We start from the raw sequence: 21101 nt of genomic DNA, 5'->3' as shown, positions 1-21101 counted from the left end.
AAATGCATATAAATGGAATCAAACAATACCCTCATGTCTAACTTCTTTTACTCATAATTGTGTCTATAAGATTTGTCCATATTGCGTGTAACAGTGGCTAATTATTTTTTGCCTTATAGCATTTCATCATATAAATAAAGCAAATTTATCCATTCACCTGTTGATGATGATTTGGGTTGTTAACAGTTTTTTACTATTATGACTAAAGCTGCAAAGAACATTCTTGTGCTTATCTTTTGATGAATATATGTACTCATTTTTCTTGGAACTTCAGGTTTTATAGTGTTATAAAAGTTCAGAACGTTTTTTGTTAAAACAGCCAGAATGCCAACCCGGCCTCGCAAGAAATTTTCTAGTCTGCCTGAATGGATATATATATACCTCTTTGATTTTGTAATAGAAACTGGGGGAAAACAACATTGACTTCACAACCAGTTTTGGGTGGTATCATGTGCCTATTCTTCAAAGTAGGAGTTATGGATAGTATACATTCATTCATTCAGTGAACCGCAGGGAACCATCCTAGGGATTAGAGATACAGCTATGAAAGACTCAATTGCATCCTACTTTCCTCAACCAATATGTTCACATTATTTGAACATAATGCATGGAGTGTAGTGATAAAGAAATGAGAATTCTTAGGAGTGTTCTTCGGGTAAAACATTTCACCTAAACCTGGGTCATCAGTGGAAGCATCTCAGAGGAAATGACAGCTGAACTGGGTCCAGTAGAATGAGCCGGAGTTAGCCAGATAAAGGAAGTGGAGGATAGGTGTTGAGAGGAGCAGGGCAATGAGAGTTTTTAAGGTGATGTTTAAAGCTTACAGACATGAGAAATTGAAAGTAGCTGGGGAATAGGGACTCAAACAGGGACTCAGTTATAAAGTGCCTTTTGGTAATATCATGGAGTTCTGATGTCATCCTCAGGTCAGAAGGGAATCACTGGTATCGTCCTTTTATTATGGAAAACTTCAAACACCTACACATCCCACAATCTGAGCAATTACCAACTCATGACCAATCTTGTTGATACCACTTCCTTTCTCCCCCAGTGGATAGTTCTGAAGCAAATTTGAGACATCACATCATCATTGAGGATTTTGAGCAGGAGAATGACATCATCAGTTTTGCATTTTAGAAATCACGTATCTCTAGTAACTATTTTTCTTAAAGATTTTATTTATTTGCTTGACAGAGACACAACGAGAGAGAGGGAACAGAAGCAGTGGGAATGAGGGAGAGAGAAGCAGGCTTCCTGCGGAGCCGGGAGCCCGATGCAGGGCTGATCCCAGGACCCTGCAATCATGACCTGAGCCAAAGGCAGGCACTTAACAACTGAGCCACCCAGGCAATCACCCTAGCAACTTAAAAGTATCTTTACAATGCACACACCATCGTTTAGTTGCGTCTCATTTTTTTCCAGTCATACAGACATTTGTTTTTCTGTACTATTTATAGAAGTTTGCATTTTTTCAAACTGTATGGAAACTTTAAATGCTAAACTTATTTTATATACTTACGTAGATAGGTCATTGTTTAATTTGTCTTTAAAATACTATTAATATTTTGGCTTCTATAAGTATAAAAAGGTCATAAGCAATATAAAAGTTTGTTTCTAGTTTGGTCTCCATTATAGCAAACATATTAGTATTTGGGAAGTGGAATTCCGTTCATGATTTTACTACCATTATTTTTTGCAGATTCAAGTTTAATTTTTTTTCAAGGTTAATTTATGATTCTTCTGTAGCTCAGATTTTGTTCCTTATCTACTTATTGAAATTTGTTTTCTTATTGAAGTTTGATGGTGAGAATTAATACAGATTACTTTTATTTTAAAGCTAATTATAGTTGTTTATGTGACGCTAAGTTAAAAACCCCTTCCTTGTAGTAAGAATGTTTACTTACTGAAATGTTTTAGTTCAACCTTTTTTTAAAAGGTAATGTTTAATAGATGGCAACTACTGTAATACAATGGAATACCACCGCATTTATGCATGCATTCATTCATTTGGTAAGAGTCCGTGATCTTAATCCAAATCAGAGGTTGGCAAATTTTTGCCGCTAAGACTGGTTCTAACATTTTTGAAGGATTGCTCCCCAGAAAGGGGGAAGAATGTGCAACAGAAATAGTATTTGACCTGTAAATATACTACTGGGCCTCTTTACAGGAAAAGTTTGCCATTCCTGATTTAAATGAATGTAACTTAAATTCTTGGCATCTGCTTTTTTTTTCTTTTGGAAATGTTCCTATAAGACTCGTTTTTTAATAACATTTAAAAATAAAAATGTCATTGTTTTCTACAGAGAAGATGGCGAATTAGAAGATGGTGAAATAGATGATGCAGGACTTGAAGAAACACAAGAACAGGAAGCAAAAGAGGATGAAAAACAGAAAAATGAAAAAGCCTATAGAAAATCAAGGAAAAAACACAAGAAAGAAAGAGAGAAGAAAAAATCCAAAAGGAGAAAACGTGAAAAACATAAGGTTAGTTAGAATCTACTTTGAATCCTTTTTTTAAAATTTATTTTTATTTTTTTTAATTTTTTAAAAGATTTATTTATCTATTTGACAGACAGAGATCACAAGTAAGCAGAGAGTCAGGCAGAGAGAGAGGAGGAAGCAGGCCCCCCGCTGTGCAGAGAGCCCGATGATGCGGGGCTCCATCCCAGGACTCTGAGACCATAACCCAAGCCAATGGCAGAGGCTTTAACCCACTGAGCTACCCAGGCGCCCCTATTCTTCTGATTTCAATAAGATATCCCACTTCAAGTTGCCCTAAAGTTCAGAATTTTACTAACAATCAGTCAAGGCAATTTATTTATCTATTTAGAGATTTGTGTATTTGAGAGAGAGAGAGAGCGCACACATGTGCACGAGTTGTGGGAGGGGCAGAGGGAGAGAGAGAATCCCAAGCCGACTCACTGCTAAGCATGGAGCCTGACGAAGGGCTCAGTCTCATGACCTAAGAAATTGTAATCCAAGAGGAAACCAAGAGCTGGTTGCCCAACCCATTTTTTTAAATTATTATTACTATTTTTTGTATCTCTAGACCCAGTGTGAGGCTTGAACTCATGATCTGGAGATTAAGAGTTGCATACTCCACCAACTGAGCTAACCAGGTGCTCTCACTAGAGGCAGTTTAGATTTTCACTAATACTGTCCTGAAAGTCCTTCCAGTTTCTATCCACTGCCTGTTTCCAAGATCCCTCCTACTTTTTAGATATTTCTTATGGAAATACAGCATTTCCAGACACCAAAATCTTATTAGTTAACTGTTGCTGCACAGCATTACCCCAAACTTAGAATCTTAAAAGAACAGAAATTTATTTCCCAGTTTCTGTGGGCCAGGAATCTGGGTGCAGCTTTAACCAGGTGCTTCTGGCTCAGCTTTTCTCATGGGGTTGCAGTCATCTCAAGGCTTGACTAAGGCAGGGTCCTTTTCCATGCTCACTCACGTGGCTTTTGGCAGGTGTCAGCTCCTCACCGTGTGGACCTCTCTACAGACTGCGTCAATGTCCTCATTATGTTATCTGGCTTCCCCCAAAGCAGGTGAACCGTGAGTGAAAGAGAACAAGAGAAAGCACCCAAGATGAAAGCTCTAGGCTCTTTTATAACCTAATCTCAGAAGTGATATACCATATCTATACCTATTCTGTTTACTAGCTATTTTTAATATAGTCCAACTGCTAATTTCAGGTTAATAATTACTCTACTTTTTAAAAAATATATATTTTTTTAATTCAGTTGAGAGAGACAGAGACCATGAGGGAACAGGAACAGAGAGGAGAGGGAGAAGGATCATGACCTGAGCTGAAGGCAGCCGCTTAACTGACTGAGCCACCCTGGTGCCCCCGGAACAAGGATTTTTGGGTTAATACTTTAGAACCTACTAGAGGATGATATAATCTATGGTTGGCATTTCGGGCTGAAACAAGCCTATCTAGTTACTAGTTAAATTTTTTTTCCTTTTGCAAATATAACTATTTGTTTTTTCCTTTCTTTTAGCATAATTCTCCATCTAGTGATGATAGTTCAGACTACAGCCTTGATTCAGATGTTGAACATACAGAAAGTTCCCACAAAAAAAGAGCTGGTTTCTACAGGGATTATGACATTCCATTTTCTCAGGTATTGCCTTTTTTAAAAAATTGTGATCAAATATAGATACCATTTTAACCATTTTTTAACATACAGTTCACTAAGTGTATTCACATTGTTGTGTAACTGTCACCACTCTCCATTTCATCATCCTCTATAGAAGCTGTGTACCCATGAAACGATAACACCTCACTTCCCCCTCCCGACCAGCCCCTGGTTACCACTATTCTACTTTGTCTCTATGAATTTGTCTACTCTATAGTCATATAGGTGGGATAATACTGTATTTGTCTTTTTCTGTCTGGCCTATTTCATTTAGCATGACTTTTTGAAGGTTCGTCTAACATGTATCAGAATTTCATTCCTTTTTTAAGGCTAGATAATATTCCATTGTATGTATATGCCATATTTTGTGTGTTCCTCTATTGTTGGACAGATGGATGGCTTCCACCCTTTGGCTGTTGTGAATAATGCTGCTTTATGAACATGGGTGGATGATATTTCTTCCAGACCCTGCTTTCAGTGCCTTGGAACAAACACCTAAGAGTGGAATTGCTGGATCATATAGTAATTCTGTGTTTAATTTTCTGAGGAACCACCAAAATGTTTCTCATAACAACTGCACCATTTTCATTCCTACCACCAGAATACATGAGGTTTTCCAGTTTCTCCACATCCTTGCCAAACTTGTTATTTTCTGGGTGGTGATTGTTTTTGTTTTTATTTTTGCTTTGTGTTGCTTTGGTTTTATTTTATTTTATTTTATTTTAATTTTTTTTATAATGGCCTTCCTAATGTGTGTGAAATGACCTCTCGTTGTGATTTTGAGGTATTGCCTTTTTTAAAAAAGATTTTATTTATTTATTTATTTTAGAGAGAGTGAGAGAGCATGAGCAGGGGTGAAAGGTAGAAGGAGAAACAGACTCCCCACTGAGCAGGGAGCCCAACTCAGCACTGATCCCAAGACCCTGGGATCATGACCTGAGCTGAAGGCAAACACTTAACCAACTGAGCAACCCATGCACCCCTGAGGTATTGCCTTTTAAGGGGAAAAATAAAATTTTCGGTTTTATTCTTTGCCTTCTGATATTTTGAAAAAATGTTTTATATTTTTCAATATAGAAAAAGAAACATGCAGATGGATGCTATAAATTTTAAATCTTTGGAAATCATAATATATTAGATTGCTAGGTCTATCATAACAAAATCTATAGACTAGTGGTTTAAACAACAAAGTTTATTTTCTAGTACTCTGGAGGATGGAAGTGCCAGATCAAGACTCTAGCAGGGATAGTGTCCTCTGAGGACCACAAGGGAAAGATCTGTTAGTCCTTTCTCCCTGGCTTGTAGATGGCAACTATCTTTCTCCTTTGTCCTTAAATGGTCATTCTGCTGTGCATGCACACCCTTAGGGTCTCTGTGTGTCAAATTTCCTCTTATAAGGACATGAGTCAGATTAGATCAGGGCCCACTCTAGCAACCTCATTTTAACTTAATCACCTCTTTAAAGGCCCTATCTCCAAATACAGCCACATTCTGAGGTATGGAGGGGTTAGGGCTTTCACATGAATTTTGTGACATCTATCTCTTTAAGTGCAAAAATTATTTGAAGTGTTTTAAATAGAAAAGAACATGATATACTTTATATCTTTGTAAGGCATGTTGTCCTGTATGAACAGTCTTCAATATAAATAGTATTTTGTGCTAGAAAAATCAGGATGCTCTCAGGAACACTGGGGAATATTCAGATCAATGTGCACTTATTTGAAAAACCACAGATTTTCTGAGTTCTGATTTCTGCCAATCTGTCAATATGCTTGTCTACAGAGTTCTATTCTTTTTCCTAATTTGATGTTCCTAATCTCTTATGAGCTTAGAAAACAAAATACTGTGTGTGTTAGAGTTCTTTCATTGCCTTCTGTTTCTCTATTCCCTTCTTTATAGTTGAAGTTGCTCAGTAAGTATTTATTGAATAAATGATTATTTTAATATATTTTAAAATTTGAAAAGAATTCTACTCTAGTTAATAATTTTATCAAGTTAGGTGAATGTATCTGTATATTCAGTGTCTGCTGATTCTGGAGTAAATGGAGCTTCCATTTCTCAGAACAGTGTAACAGTCATTAGAATTATTTCTATCGCTAATGACAAAATTTTTAAGTGTATCAAACACTGATTTGATACCTAAATTTCATCATTTGCAGGTAGACTTATTTTTTTAGAAATAATCAAAACTTGTTTAGAGACTATTCCAAACAATGCAAAAATGCTCAGAATGATTGTTACTGTTTCAGATAGCAAAGCATTTGAAAGTATCAAATAGTGAGATGTATAAGTTCTTGATTCATAAGCTGTCACTAAAAATTATTCCAGAAAAGGAAGTATAGAATATTTTAAAACAGTGGCACAAGTATTTTAATAAATATATAGCCTTCTATGGGGGCTACTCTGGAGGATAAAATCAATTTGTATGTATAAACAACATTACATTTGTTTTAACTGACTCGTATTTCCTCAAACGTTATAGTTACTTATTGTCACTATATTATTATATATCCCTACAAATATAGTGTGATTATTTTTGTTTCAAAAATTCAGCTAAAGAAATCAAGAAAAGAAAAAGGATGGTATTTTATATTTACCCACATTTCACTTCCAGTGCTCTTTGTTCCTTTGTGTAGATCTGAATTTCAATCTGGTATCAATTTTTTTAAATGTAAAAACTTAGTCTTTATTTAGCATTGTTTGTGGTGCAGTTTGACTATCAATAAAATCTCTTAGCTCTTATATGTGGGGAAATTGTTTTACTGTCATTTTTAATAACTTTTAATTTTGTCATAATGACTTGTAAAAAAGTTCCAAGAATGGTGCAAAGAACTCCTGTGTATCTTTCACCCAGATTTCCAGAATATTAACATTTTATTGCATATGCTTTGTTTTATCCTTTACCTTTCTTCTCTTCTTTTCTCTTCTCATTAGAGGCTCTAATTTGCACTTAAGCCCATCCATTAAGTTCTTAATTCCAGTGTTTGTATTTTCAAATCTAGAAATTTGATTTTTTTTTTTCAAATCATCAGGGTAATTTCATAGTTCCCAGTTTGCTGCTAAAATTCTCATGTCATTTACTTGAAAATAACAAGCACAGATATTTTAAAATCGGTGTCACATGAATTTCAATATCTGGAGCCTATTTGTTTGTTTGTTTTTCTAAGATTTTATTTATTTATTTGACAGAGAGACAGAGAGAGAGAAAGCACAAGTAGGCTGAGTAACAGATAGAGGGAGAGGGAGAAGCAGACTCCCTGTGCTGAGCAGGGAGCCCAACACAGGGCTCGATCCTAGAACCCTGGGATCATGACCTGAGCCAAAGGCAGCCGCTTAACTGAGTGAGCCACCCAGGCACCCCTGGAGTCTGTTTCTTTTACTGGTTGCTTTTCACTGTTCTTGTTGCTGATCTTGTCTCCTCATACGACTGCATTTTTTGTTTGCTTTTGTATTGTGTACTGAGCATTGTGTTTGCAAAATATGGTGCATTTTGTAGAAATAATTTGAAGCCTGGGATGATATTCATTTCCTCCAGAGAAGATTCTTACTTGCTGTGACAAATTTTTAGTGACCCTTACAAACTTAACTCTAACTTGAGTGTTTGAAACTCTTCTTGGCCACCCAGATGACAGGTTGGACTGTAGCCTCCAATCCACATTTTGAGATTGACCCAAAATTGGTGGATGGGAATTACAAAGGCTTCTACTTTTTCTGGACTCTGAATTTCTTCTTTTGTTCCCATAGATTAAAGGGGTAGTTACAAGTGCTCTCTTGAACCTTTCAGCTGATTTTTCATGTCAGACTAATGTTTTCAGAACAAAAACTACTCCAGATGCTGTTCATTTCTCACGATTTTCGTCTACTCCACAAATATTAATGGTCTAGTAATCCCTCACACATTTGATAACTCTCTGATGTTTATAGTGGATCTAAAAAATATGGTGTCTATCTTTTCTGCAGTTTTTAGGAGGAGAACTGATCTGAATTTATTTAGTCTGCTAGGAGAAAGAAAGTTCAGTACCATTTCCTCCACATCTGTTTTAGAGTTGACTCACTGAGATTAGAAAATACCCTAAGTACATCCTAAAAATTCTGTTTTCCTAGTTAACAAATGTCTGATGTATAAATTCTATAGTTTAGGCCAAAAATAGAATATCGTATTAACATCTAGCTTTAAACTTGAGTCAGTGTATCTTCCCTTTTCCTCATCCTTGTTCAAGGCCTACTATTCCCTTATTTCATGTTTACAGTTATTGTCATGGGACCAGTTTCATTTTACAGAAAGCCAGTCTGCCCTGCAGACATTCTAACCAAGAGTATAGCCCAGTAGTCAGTCAGCGAAGTAATTGGGGAAACTGTACCTTTGGAAGAACTTACAGACTTTTGCGTTTTCGTTATCTTCTTGCAAGAAGTCTAAGAGGAAGTCTAAGTCTTGCAGGAAGACTAAGAAATACTTGCTAGATCCTCGCTGATGGATGCATTTTGTTCATTCCAAATGATGAACATTTGAAGTATAAGGAGATAGTCTCCTAGAGACCTGGGGCTGCTCCTGTAATGTCATCATTTTAGTGCTTTTTGGTGCACTAGCACTGCATGGGTGATGCCCAGACCCAAACATTAGAGTCTCACTGCAGAAGGAGCCCTGGGATGTGGGGAGGTTTACACCATTAGAGGGCTATTAGGAATACTTGCAATTGGGAAAGCTGGCTAGGGGGATTAATAGAACATTTAGGAATAATTCTATTTTGAAAAGTAAGAATGTGGAGATTATTTTTGTAAAAGCTGTGAAAAATCAGAGAATTAAATTAAAACTAAGAATTAAAAGTTTTGGAACGCCTGAGTGGCTCAGTGGGTTAAGCCTCTTGCTCAGTTTTGATCTCAGGGTCCTGGGATTGAGCTCCGCATCGGGCTCTCTGCTTGGCTGGGAGCCTGCTTCTCCCTCTCCTTCTGCCTACTGCTACCTACTTGTGCTCTCTATCAAATAAATAAAATCTTAAAAAAAAAAGTTTGGGGGGCATGTGGGTGGCTCAGTCAAGCATCCAACTCTTGATCTCAACTCAGGTCTCAATCCTCAGGATTATGAGTTTAAGCCCCCATTGGGCTCTATGCTGGGCATGGAGCCTGCTGAAAAAAAAAGAAGTTTTGTGGGAGGTATCTGGGTGTCTCAGTTGGTTAAGCATCTAACTCTTGATCTCAGCTCAGGTCTCAATCCTCAGGGTTGTGAGTTCAAGCCCTCCATTGGGCTCTATGCTGGGCATGGAGCTTGCTTAAAAAAAAAAAAAAAAAGAATTAGAAGTTTTGATAATAAGCATCTAATCTGCAAAGAAAAATTCATACTCTTTAAAGAGTACTCTTTAGTCATAGACTATTGAAATATATCATTGAAGAATTAATAGAATCATATCAAATTATTTTGGCCTACTCAAAGTCTTTTGTGATTCCATATAAATTTTAGGATTGTTTATTATAGTTCTGTAAAAAATGCTGTTGGTGTTTTGATAGGGATTGCATTAAATCTATAGAATGCTTTGGGTAGTATAGATACTTTAGTAATATTTGTTCTTCCAATCCATGAGTATGGAATGTCTTTCCCTTTGTTTATGTCATCTTCAATATCTTTTCTTTTTTTTTTTTTTTAAGATTTTATTTATTTATTTATTTATTTATTTCAGAGATGGGTGAGAGGGGGAGAGAGAGAGAGAAAGTGCAAGTATGAGTCAGGGGAGAGGGGAAGCAGATTCCACGCCGAACAGAGAGCCCAATGTGGGGCTTGATCCCAGTACACTGGGATCTGACCTGAGCCTAAGACAAGATCCTTAACTGACTGAGCCACCCAGGCCCCCCTTATCTTCCAATTTCTTTCATTGGTGTTTTATAGTTTTCAGTACAGGTTTTTCACCTCTATGGTTTAGTTTATTCCTAGGTATTTTATTATTTTTGGTATAACCCAAAATAGGATTGCTTTCTTAATTTCTCTTTCAACTGCTTCATTATTAGTATATAGAAATGAAAAAATTTTCTGTACTTTGATTTTGTAGGCTCTCTGACTTTATTGAGTTCATTTATCAATTCTAGTAGTTTTTTGGTAGAACATTAAGGTTTTCTATATATAGTATTATGTCACCTGCAAATAGTGAAAATTTTCCTTCTTCCTTACCAATTTGGATGCCTTTTATTCTTTTCTCTTGTCTGATTATTGCGTCTAGGACTTCTGGTACTATGTTGAATAAAAGAGGTGAGAGTCAACATCCTTGTCTTGTTCCTGACCTTATGGGGAAAGCTCTGTTTTTTTTTCCCCCATTGAGTATGATGTTAGCTATGGGTTTTTCATATAAGGCCTTTATTATGTTGAGGTATGTTCTTTATAAATCTACTTTGTTGAGGATTTTAATCATGAAATGGATGTTGTACTTTGTTAAATGCTTTTATTCTTCTATTGAAATAATCATATAGCTTTTATCCTTTCTTTTATTGATATGATGTATTACATTGATTTATGAATATTGAATCACGCTTGCAGCCCAAGAATAAATCCCACTTGAATGTCGTTGTTAATGTATCGTTAGATTCAGTTTGCTAATATTTTGTTGAGGATTTTTGCAAAAATGTTCATGAGAGCTACTGGCCTGTAGTTCACTTTTTTGGTGGTATTTTTATCTGATTTTGGAATCAGGATAATGCTGGCCTCATAGAATGAATTTGGAAGTTTTTCTTCCTCTTCTATTTTTTGGAAAAGTTTGAGAAGAACAGGTATTAACTCTTCTTTAAATGTTTGGTAGAATTCATCTGTGAAACCATCTGGGTCCTGTGCTTTTGTTTATTGGGAGTTTTTTGATTACTGAATCTATTTAATTTCTGGTAATCAGTCTGTTCAAATTTTCTATTTCTTCCTGATCAGTTTTGGTAGGTTATGTGTTTCTAGGAATTTATCCATTTCTTCTAGGTTGTCCCGTTAGGTGGTATATTTTTCGTAATATTCTCTTACAGTCTCTTGTGTTTCTGTGGTATTGGTTATTTCTTCTCTTTTGTTTCTTATTTTGTTTATTTGAGTCCTGTGTTTTTTTTTTTTTTTTTTTTTTTTTTTTAATGAGTTTGACTAGAGATTTAATCAGTTTTGTTGTCTTTTCACAGAACCAGTTCCTGGTTCTGTTCTGTTGCATTCCCTATATCATTTATTTCTTCTCTAATCTTTATTATTTCTTTCCTTCTGCTGATTTTTGGTTTTGTTTGTTATTTTTCTAACTCCTTTAGGTATAAGATGAGGTTATTGAGATTGATTGATTGATTGATTGATTCATGATTGATTTTGCTTCTTGAGTTAGACTTGTATTGCTATAAAGTTCCCTCTTAAAACTGCTCTTGTTGCATCCCAAAGATTTTGGACCATTGTGTTTTCACTTTCAAGTGTCTCCATTTATTTTTTGATTTCTAATTTATTTCTTGGTTGACCCATTTATTGTTTAGTAGCATGTTATTTAATTTCCTATTTGCACTCTTTCTAGATTTTTTTTTTAAAGATTTTATTTATTTATTTGTCAGAAAGAGAGAGAGAAAGCACACAAGCAGGCAGAGAGGCAGGCAGAGGCGGAGAGAGAGGCAGGCTCCCCGCTGAGCAAGGAGCCCGATGCGGGACTCGATCCCAGGACCCTGGGATCCTGACCTGAGCCGAAGGCAGCAGCTTAACCCACTGAGCCACCCAGGCATCCCTAGATTTTTTTCTTGTGATTGATTTCTAGATTTCTAGTTTACGTTATGGTGGGAAAAGATGCATAGTATAACTGGTCTTTTGAATTTTTGATGTTTGTTTTGTGACTTAATACATGATCTGTTCTGAAGAGTATTCCATGTACACTTGAAAAGAATATGTATTCTGTTTTAGGGTAGAATATTCTGAATGTATCTGTTAAATCTAGTGTGTCATAGAATCACATTTTTTAATAAAAAGAAAAGTCGGCATCATTCAACTAATTAATTAATCTTCACCTTAATCTAAGAATTATTTTTATTTTACTTTAATAGTGTTTTTATTAAAAATTTCAGAAACATTGCCTTTTGGCTACAATTATAAATCCCCTTCTGAATTTTGAAAGTGCTAGATGAGAACAGTTGATTTTTAAAAACAACAAACAAAAAAATTTTGAAAACACTGCTTAAAATAAGTCAGATACCTAATAAAATATCTCTAAAATTTAAAATTGTTGAGCTAATTTATTTTCTTGGTATGTTTAGTTATTTTTTTCTCTATCTTATAATTACTGAAATGATCTTAATATTTCCCTGCATTTTATTAAAATCATAGTTTCATGTTGGTAATCTGCCAGCGCAGACAGTATTTTTTATATTATATTTTAAATGTGCTAAGCTGAAGATGAGTCATGGTCTGGTTTTTACTAGATCTTCAAACTTTAATTAGGTGCATTTTTTCTTCCTTTTAAAAGCATTGGACAGAAGATATGACTGAACTAATACAAATATTTTAGTGAGTATAGATAGAATTGAATACTATCATTAAATAAAATTGTAGGACTAGGGGTACCTGGGTGGCTCAGTTGGTTAAGTATCTGGGTCTTAATCTCAGGGTTATGAGTTCAAGCCCCACATTAGGTTCCATGCTACTTTACAAAAAATTGGAGGACTAAAGTATATTCTAAGTTTTCATATGCCTTAGTAAAATAAATTATTAATAAAATTAATAATGTGTATTACAATAAATATTTCCTAACAAGCAATGTTTCCACTAGATGTTTTTAACTTTTAGGGAAGTTCTTGTTAGACCTCTGATATAAATATTTCTTCTTTCTAAAATTTCCACACATATTTCTGTTTATTAAGTATAATATGTTTAAATTTTTCATTTGGGACAATATTAGGAGAATATATATTTTCTTCCACTTCAAGCTATTTTACTGTATTTTCCATATTTTCAAAAAGACTAGATATTTTGGAGAAGGAATTCATGTATAATGGTGTGGATTTCTAAGTATACTTTTATGTACAAATATCGAGACACTGGTGGAAAACAAAAATTGAACAGAACACACTCACCAGCAAGATCTGTGAACTTTATAATATTTAATAATACCAGAGTAGCAGTTAGGTTTTTTTTTTTAAGATTTTATTTATTTATTTGACAAAGAGAAAGAGATCACAAGTAGGCAGAGAGGCAGGCAGAGAGAAAGAGGGGGAAGCAGGCTCCCCGCTGAGCAGAGAGCCCGATGCGGGGCTCGATCCCAGGACCCTGAGATCATGACCTGAGCCGAAGGCAGAGGCCCAACCCACTGAGCCACCCAGGCGCCTCAGAGTAGCAGTTAGTTTTTTGAACTTAATTTTAAATACCATTATAGACAGATACTAACCAAGACTCAGAACTACAACAATCTACCCTTTCTTTCTCCAAATTTCTGAGGGAAAAAAGATATCCTGTGTTACTGTCAATTCATTTATTTAACTGAAAAGTTCTTATAATGATTGTCCATTTTCACTTAGCATGGACACTTATCAGGAAGCTACATGACATCAAAGAGGAGTCAGCATAACAAAAAATTTAAAAGTAAAGAATATGATGAGTACAGTACGTACAGCGATGACAACTTCGGTACCTACAGTCAGGAAACAGAGGAAGATTTTGCCAGTCAGCTGAAACAATACAGACAAGCTAAAGAAACCTCAACTACTGCTTTAGGATCATCATTTTCTAAAGAACCAGGGAAAAAACAAAGAATGAAAGTTCAGCAAGGTAAGTGTGAAATTGTCAGTGTTTTTGAGCAGTTAACTGTGGAGTAACAACTTAAATTTCTTAGTCCCTTCTCAAGATCAGCTTATTCCCGTGGTTCCTGCATTTGTTTTTCTTTATTTTATAGATTTTGAGGACAAACATCTACAAATATTTCAGGCTGCATGATACCTTAATATTTGAATTAGAAAGATATGCTAATATTTTTAGAGTATATAAAAATTTAAAAAAAAAACAACTTTCCCATTACATATTTTCCCTTTCCTTGTATAATATCTGTATACTGGAAAAAATGGCTTACATTTTTCAGTTGTTTCTGTTACTCTAAACATTGCCTATTTTAGACCCATACAGACAGAATTCTGGGTAGCTTTTATTAGACTTGAAAAGATGATGATCATCTTGGCTGTGCAAATGTACTTATACTTAGGATTATGGATATCCTTCAAGATTGGAAATATGGATATCCTTCAAGATTGTAAATAAGAACATAAACTAAAAAAATTTCTGGAGTGATCATCACTTCATCCGCTGTATTGAGGGACGTAATCCCTGGAGAGACCAGGGCAAGTTGCCATAGAAACTATGGGTCACATAAAAGTCACATCAACCTTTTGAATTGTCCATTCAATGTCTGCTTCAAGAGAACTGGAGTAAGATGAGGCTGAGGTGAAGGAGTGAGCCCCAAACCCAATGTCACTGTACTTTCTATATTGTTGAAAAAAGGAAGCAGTTATGAGTAAATGTGATTGTTTTTACGACTTTATTTTTTCTTGATTTCCTAGCAAAATTCCTTTGAAACATATGAATCCAGGCTTTGCTGACCTAAAAAGGAAAGGAATTTGTCTGTACATATGCTATTGTAATTAGTAAGTTTGTTCCTGAAGTCTAGACATAGTGGTGTCAGGAATCATTCCACTTGGGGAGTAAGGGAACATAGAGAGGTTTTGCTCATCCATTCCCACCTGGGGTTTTCCCTTTCATCTTTTCCTGTTTGTTCTGTTAAATAACTGAGTATTCTTTTATTTTTGACATTCATTTTACTCCCTCAGTTATGAAAGTAATATATGGTCAAATGCAGAAAACTTTTTCTAGGTGTGGAAACAATAACCTAACCAAGATCAAAGATAAAACAAAAATAATTTGAATCCCTACACTCAGAACTAATTACTATTAATATTTTTGGTGTACATTCTTCTAGAATTTTTCTGACAATTATTTTTAACAAAAAACTATGCATACTGTTTAACTTGTTTTTTCCCTTAACTGTGAATTGAATCTCAGTCATTCTTATGTTAATGAGTAGCTTTTAATGCCAACAACATTCTATTCAATTAAACAGAAGTACCGTAGCTTGCCTAATAGATTCTTAGGTTTGGGTGATCATAATCACTTGATATTTAAGTTGCACCCAGATTTTTTTTTTGACACCAAGTTTTTTCTTAACTCTGTGATTAACCCTGTATATTTATACATGTCTCAGAGAACATCTTCACAAATATTTTTCCTTAAGAATAAATTCTGAAATGCAGAATTGAATCAAAAACTATAGCCACACATTTGAAGATTTTTGATCCACTCACCAAGTTGATTTCCAAAAAGTTGATAGGCCAATTTATATATAACACCCCGCCAGTATGTGAAAATGCCAATTACTCAACTCCCTACCAACGCTATTCTTTGAGGTAAAAATTTGTATGTTATTTTAAAATTTTTAACTTCTTTTTTAAAAATTTAATTTTTTAAATTTTTAAAATTTAAATTAATTAATTTAATTTAAATTAACTTAATTTAAATTTAATTTTTTTCATTGAATCTAGAGAGGAAAAAAAATGCACTGTATATTATAGACTCTTTAAAATATGCTGTTCCCTATAAACTAATAGATTGACAGGTATGTTGTTTTTCTATAATATTTGAAGTACATTTTAACTCTTTTAGGTATTGAACAGAGGGTTAAAAGTTTTAATGTTGGTCGTGGACGTGGTTTGCCGAAGAAAATCAAACGCAAAGACCGTGGGGGAAGAACCAATAAAGGGCCTAATATTTTTTCAGGAATGGATGACTATCAAGAGGTACTGAGAATTTATAGATAATGAGGAGAGCTTTTCCATCTTTTAACCTATTTGGCTGCAAAGAAAGCATTGTGATTTTAATGCTACTTTCCTAGTAAATGAAAAATTTCCAGCTAAGATCAAATGAGTGTAAATAGATTCTAAAAAAAAGAATTAAAGGAATTATGGTTTTAATTAGTCAAGATACTAGTATAAAGATGCAAATTTAGGCGACCTCGAAATAAAATTAATGTGTTTGAAAGCACCTCAAGTAAAACTGGTATGTTGGAAAGCAAAAATGTGACCCTAGTAGTTCTTCATTGTACTTTCCTTTGCTAGGAGTCATCCCAGATGCAAAGGGCAATAAAATGCTAATAGCTCAATATGAAGCATGGCTAATAAGAAGGGAGATACTATACTAGAACCGAAAACATTGAAAGAGAAGAAAAGGCAATATAAATGGTTGGAAAGATGAATTTGTGTACCTTATGTATAGTAAATATTGAATAAAGATATATTGAATTGAATTCTGAACATGTACATTTCAGCCTTGTTGTACAGACTCTTGGGATTAAAGTAGTCCAAATCTAGTATTCTGACACTGTTTCAGCAAGACTGATTAAATTATGCAGAGCAAGAGTAGGGTATTAAAAGCTACAACCTTAAGTGAAAGCAAAGGGATAGCTATATATTGTAATTTGAAAATGCCTGATTTTCTGATGTCTGGGTTTAAATAAGGGACAAATTTTTTTTTTAAGATTTTATTTATTTATTTGACACAGAGAGATCACAAATAGGCAGAGAGGCAGGCAGAGAGGGGGAGGCAAACTCCCCACTGAGCAGGGAGCCCAATGCGGGGTTAGATCTGGGACCCTGTGATCATGACCTGAGCCGAAGGCAGACGCTTCACAACTGCACCACCCAGGCGCCCCAAGGAGCAAAGATTTCTTAATATGTACTCTAAGTATACTATTTAAGGAGATGTTAATAGGTATGACCTAAAAAAAGAAGTTCAGGCCCAAATAAATTTGTGAAACCCAGCACATGGCAGTCTACTCTTGGGGATTCTAAGTTGACATTAATGTATTAAAGGCTTCTTGCAAGTTAGGTATAAAAAAGCCTATTTTACTTTGTTCAATCCATTGTTTTTGTTGTTGATGTTGTTGTTGTATTTTTTTTAATATTTTATTTATTTATTTGACAGAGAGAGATCACAAGTAGGAAGAGAGGCAGGCAGAGAGAGGGGGAAGCAGGCTCCCTGCTGAGCAGAGAGCCTGATGCAGGGCTTGATCCCAGGACCCTGAGACCATGACCTGAGCCAAAAGCAGAGGGTCAACCCACTGAGCCACCCAGGCGCCCCTCAATTGTTTTTATATTGTACTTGACCCTGAACTTCTCCCAACCCCTGCCCAATCTATTAACATTGATTGAGCCACTCACTGTTCCATGGAATAGCAGCTTTGGAGACAAATTTAGAATTTCTGAGTGATTGTAACCTGCCTGTCCATTTTCCTATATTCCTCTAGAATATGTTGCTTTCCCTAGACCATATTAGTATGAATGCTGTCTGAAAGTAAGCTCTCTCCTATAGCCAATAGGTACATACTATGCTTGGAAAAAAAAATTAGCTTCCAACAAAGTGTAGCTTTGAACAAGTTACTACCTGTCTCTGAGTTTCAGTTTGCTTAATCTATAAAATGAAAGTATGGTGTTGAATTAACTCTAAGGAGATTGTCAAGCACTAACATGTTTAAAAATCCGGGTTGCAACTAAAAAATTCTTTATCATGTTATAGAAAATCAGAATAAATTATTTCTTTTGCACTCATTAGATTTAGAATATTTTTCCTTTAGCTTATTAAGATTAAAATGTTACTGGCGTGCCTGGGTGGCTCAGTGGGGTAAAGCCTCTGCCTTCGGCTCAGGTCATGGTCTCAGGATCCTGGGATCGAGCCCCGCATCGGGCTCTCTGCACAGCGAGGAGCCTGCTTTCTCCTCTCTCTGCCTGACTCTCTGCCTACTTGTGATCTCTCTGTCAAATAAATAAATAAAATCTTTAAAAAAATATATTAAAATGTTATCAACTGTGTCAGTTTATTGGCTGTCAAGAGAGATTTCTTGTTATGATTCTAGAAACAAACAGAGTGCCAGAGCCCAAGCAAGTAGCTCATATTTAGGAGTGGTCTGGAGGAAACCTGTCGAGGGTACAGTGAACATGCTAGAGTGGCCAACATACATCTATTTTCATCTTTTCCAGGAGTATGAGATCCTCTAAAAGCCAGATAAATTCGCAGATATCTGCATGTTCACATGAACTGTCTTGAAAACTCCAGGGTGGCCACAGAACAAGAAAATGTTTGATAGGTTTTAAGAACTTATTTAGTCTGTTGGCCATAAAACCTCTTAACTTTTTTTTTGTATTTATAACACCTGTTACATTTTCTGTAAATACATATTATTTTGCCAGCAAATCTTTTCATTCCCTCTTCCTTACATATTTCAAAAAAAAAATTTGTGCTCTTGTTTCTTATGCCAGTATAATACATCTTCTAGAGGAAGTACATTTTGAAATAACCAAGTAGATAATTTAGTTTTCCCTATCTTCGTCTTTCCTTTCTCTCCCTCTTTTCTCCCCCCTCCCTCTTTCTTGAATTGTATTTTCTTTTTATTTATTTATTTATTTATTTGAGAGGCAGGGAGAGAGAGAATGAGAGAGAGAGAGAACATGAGAAAGGGCAGGGTCAGAGGGAGAAGCAGACTCCATGCCAAGCAGGGAGCCCGATGTGGAACTTGATCCCAGAACTCCAGGATCCTGACCTGAACCAAGGCAGTCGTTTAACCAACTGAGCCATCCAGGAGCCCTGAATTGTGTTTTCTTAGAGGTAGTATAATACAGTGCAAAGAGTTCTATTTACCCTGACTGCTGACTCGCCATATGACCCTTAGCAAGTCACTAATTTCTCTAATCTTCACTTTTCACATTTGTCTAGTGAGGGTGATGAACTAAATGATTTCTGTGGTTCTTCCAACTCCTTTATTACAAGAGATCTTAACGGTAGAGGACATTCACGTTGCTTCTATAGGCTTAGACTTGAAAGATCAGATCTTCTAGTCATGTTATTTTCTCCTAAAATTTTGTTAAAGTTTCTTTAGATTTTTTTAGAGTATCTTCATTATAATTAGGTTTCTCATGGTTATAAATACTGATACACTTTCTACTCATTTGAACTAAACTAAACTAAAAAACAAAACAGAAAAACCTATAACCCTCTATTAAAACAGTGAGGGACATCATTAGTCATAGAATGAATTATTGATGAAATATAGGTACAACTTGGTGCATTTTTCAGGGTGGTTTTGGATTTTTTTGGTGATTACCTAATATTTTACTTTTTAATTTTTGTTATATTCTATTTGGCCTGTTGATTTTGTATAATGCATTCTCCTGGATTTCCTATTTTCTTATATCTTCTTGCTCTAAATGAGCCTGGAAATAGAAAATGTTTGTGAGCCAAATTTACATAAATTTAAGACATTTTAAATGATCCGATTAGAGAATAGCATAAACAATTTTATTGTATTTTTCCTGGGGCAATTTCGGTATACTTATATATTTTTTAAAAACCTATAGGATTATCTGTGTTCTTGGTATTTTTGTACTTTTTCCCCAGAATTCTTACAGTAAAACATATATTTCAAATGCGAGCACTGAGGATCAGATTTAAGTCTAGCCATCTTTTGCCTCAAGTGGTTGCTGTGAGGCAGTTTCCTATTTTCAGTAGGTTGTGTTTTGTTCTCCATCTCCTAGCAAACTGAAGGAAAGGGAAACAAATCAGATTAGAAGAGCAAATAGTTATTGTGAACTCCTGCTATATATAAAGTATGATGCATACCGGGTGTTTGAAAAACAGTGCTATTTTATAGAGCTCATGAATGTAAGTCCTTAGCCTGGCTAAGCATCATACTCATGTTACTCAATTTTCTTGTACTCAGCAAAAGTTGAACAGGGGTCTAAGGAGAAGTAAGGAAAACAGGTAGGGCTGTGAGATTTTCTACCATATACTTCTTTTTGTTATTTTTTAAAAGTTTAAGGAAATACATCCTCCCTCCTTTTTTTTTTTTTCTTTCCTAAAGGAAGTACAGAATAACCACACATGCAAAAAATCTCTGATTTTTTGGAGATCCATCTAGAGACATACACTCTTAAATGTGGGGATATATTCTTTGAGTCTTTTATCTTTTGTCTTTATTATTATAAAATTCAGATCAGTTTTCCACTTAAGTATCGTGAACATTTAATACTTACGATACTTACTTATGATACGATAATACGATACTTACAGTATCGTGAACATTTTCTTATGTTCCTAAATTGTCACTCCATCTCTTCAGTTTGTAATGATTACATACTAATCTATCACTGACCTACATCTTAATGTATTTGACTAGTCTCATCATTTGGGATGTGTAATTTCTAGGTGTCTGTCTGTCTGTTTGTTTTATCATGCAAAGTAATTCTGCAGTAATTATTTTCGTGAATAAAGTATATGTGCCTCCCTGATAATTCCTTCAGAATACTCCTGAAAAGTACAAATTTTGTCAAACAGTATGGGTATTATTAATCTTTTATAACATAGCTATCAGCAAATCACAAGAAAGCATATTTAACATCTTTGCCAACAGAGTATTATTGTTAATTTTCAAGCTTTTCATAATTTTATTTTTAAAAAGTAGTTGTACTTCCTCATAAAAATAGAAATAGGTTCTTTGCAACCACTAGTAGCAATGAGCAGTGTATTAGAAGCCTGTCTCTGCAAGTAAATGAATAGTATCTGAATGTCCACTCTTGACCACTTTAAATAGTCATTTGTACTGCTTTCCTAATCCATTTGACTGTCCATTTTAGTACATATTTAATATTTTATATGTTGTATTTAAATGAATTTTTCTTTCTTACAGTATAGTAAACCAGGGAAAAAATGGAAGGTTATGACTCAGGAATTCATTAATCAGCACACAGTGGAACACAAAGGAAAACAAATCTGTAAATACTTTCTGGAAGGGAGATGTATTAAGGTAAATTTAGGGGGATATCATAAAGAATTTTAACTTCCACAATAATCTTTAAAATGTAAAGTCTTTTTACGGGGTGATTAGGGTTTTTTTTTCTTT

General features: G+C 34.9%; 1 protein-coding gene across 1 annotated transcript in view; it reads left to right on the top strand.

The window, feature by feature from the left end:
* Positions 1–21101, top strand: part of ZC3H6 (zinc finger CCCH-type containing 6) — a 55310-nt gene that overhangs the window by 23284 nt on the left and 10925 nt on the right. The window contains exons 2-6 of the mRNA XM_059188373.1: positions 2304–2484; positions 4006–4128; positions 13630–13879; positions 15818–15951; positions 20889–21005. Of these exons, the coding sequence (XP_059044356.1) occupies positions 2304–2484; positions 4006–4128; positions 13630–13879; positions 15818–15951; positions 20889–21005 (805 nt within the window). The remainder of the gene's footprint in view (positions 1–2303; positions 2485–4005; positions 4129–13629; positions 13880–15817; positions 15952–20888; positions 21006–21101) is intronic.

Source organism: Mustela lutreola, chromosome 9 (assembly GCF_030435805.1).
Source record: "Mustela lutreola isolate mMusLut2 chromosome 9, mMusLut2.pri, whole genome shotgun sequence".
Lineage (NCBI taxonomy): Eukaryota > Metazoa > Chordata > Mammalia > Carnivora > Mustelidae > Mustela > Mustela lutreola.
The sequence above is the reverse complement of the archived record's forward strand: the minus strand, read 5'-3'. Positions and strand labels throughout refer to the sequence as shown.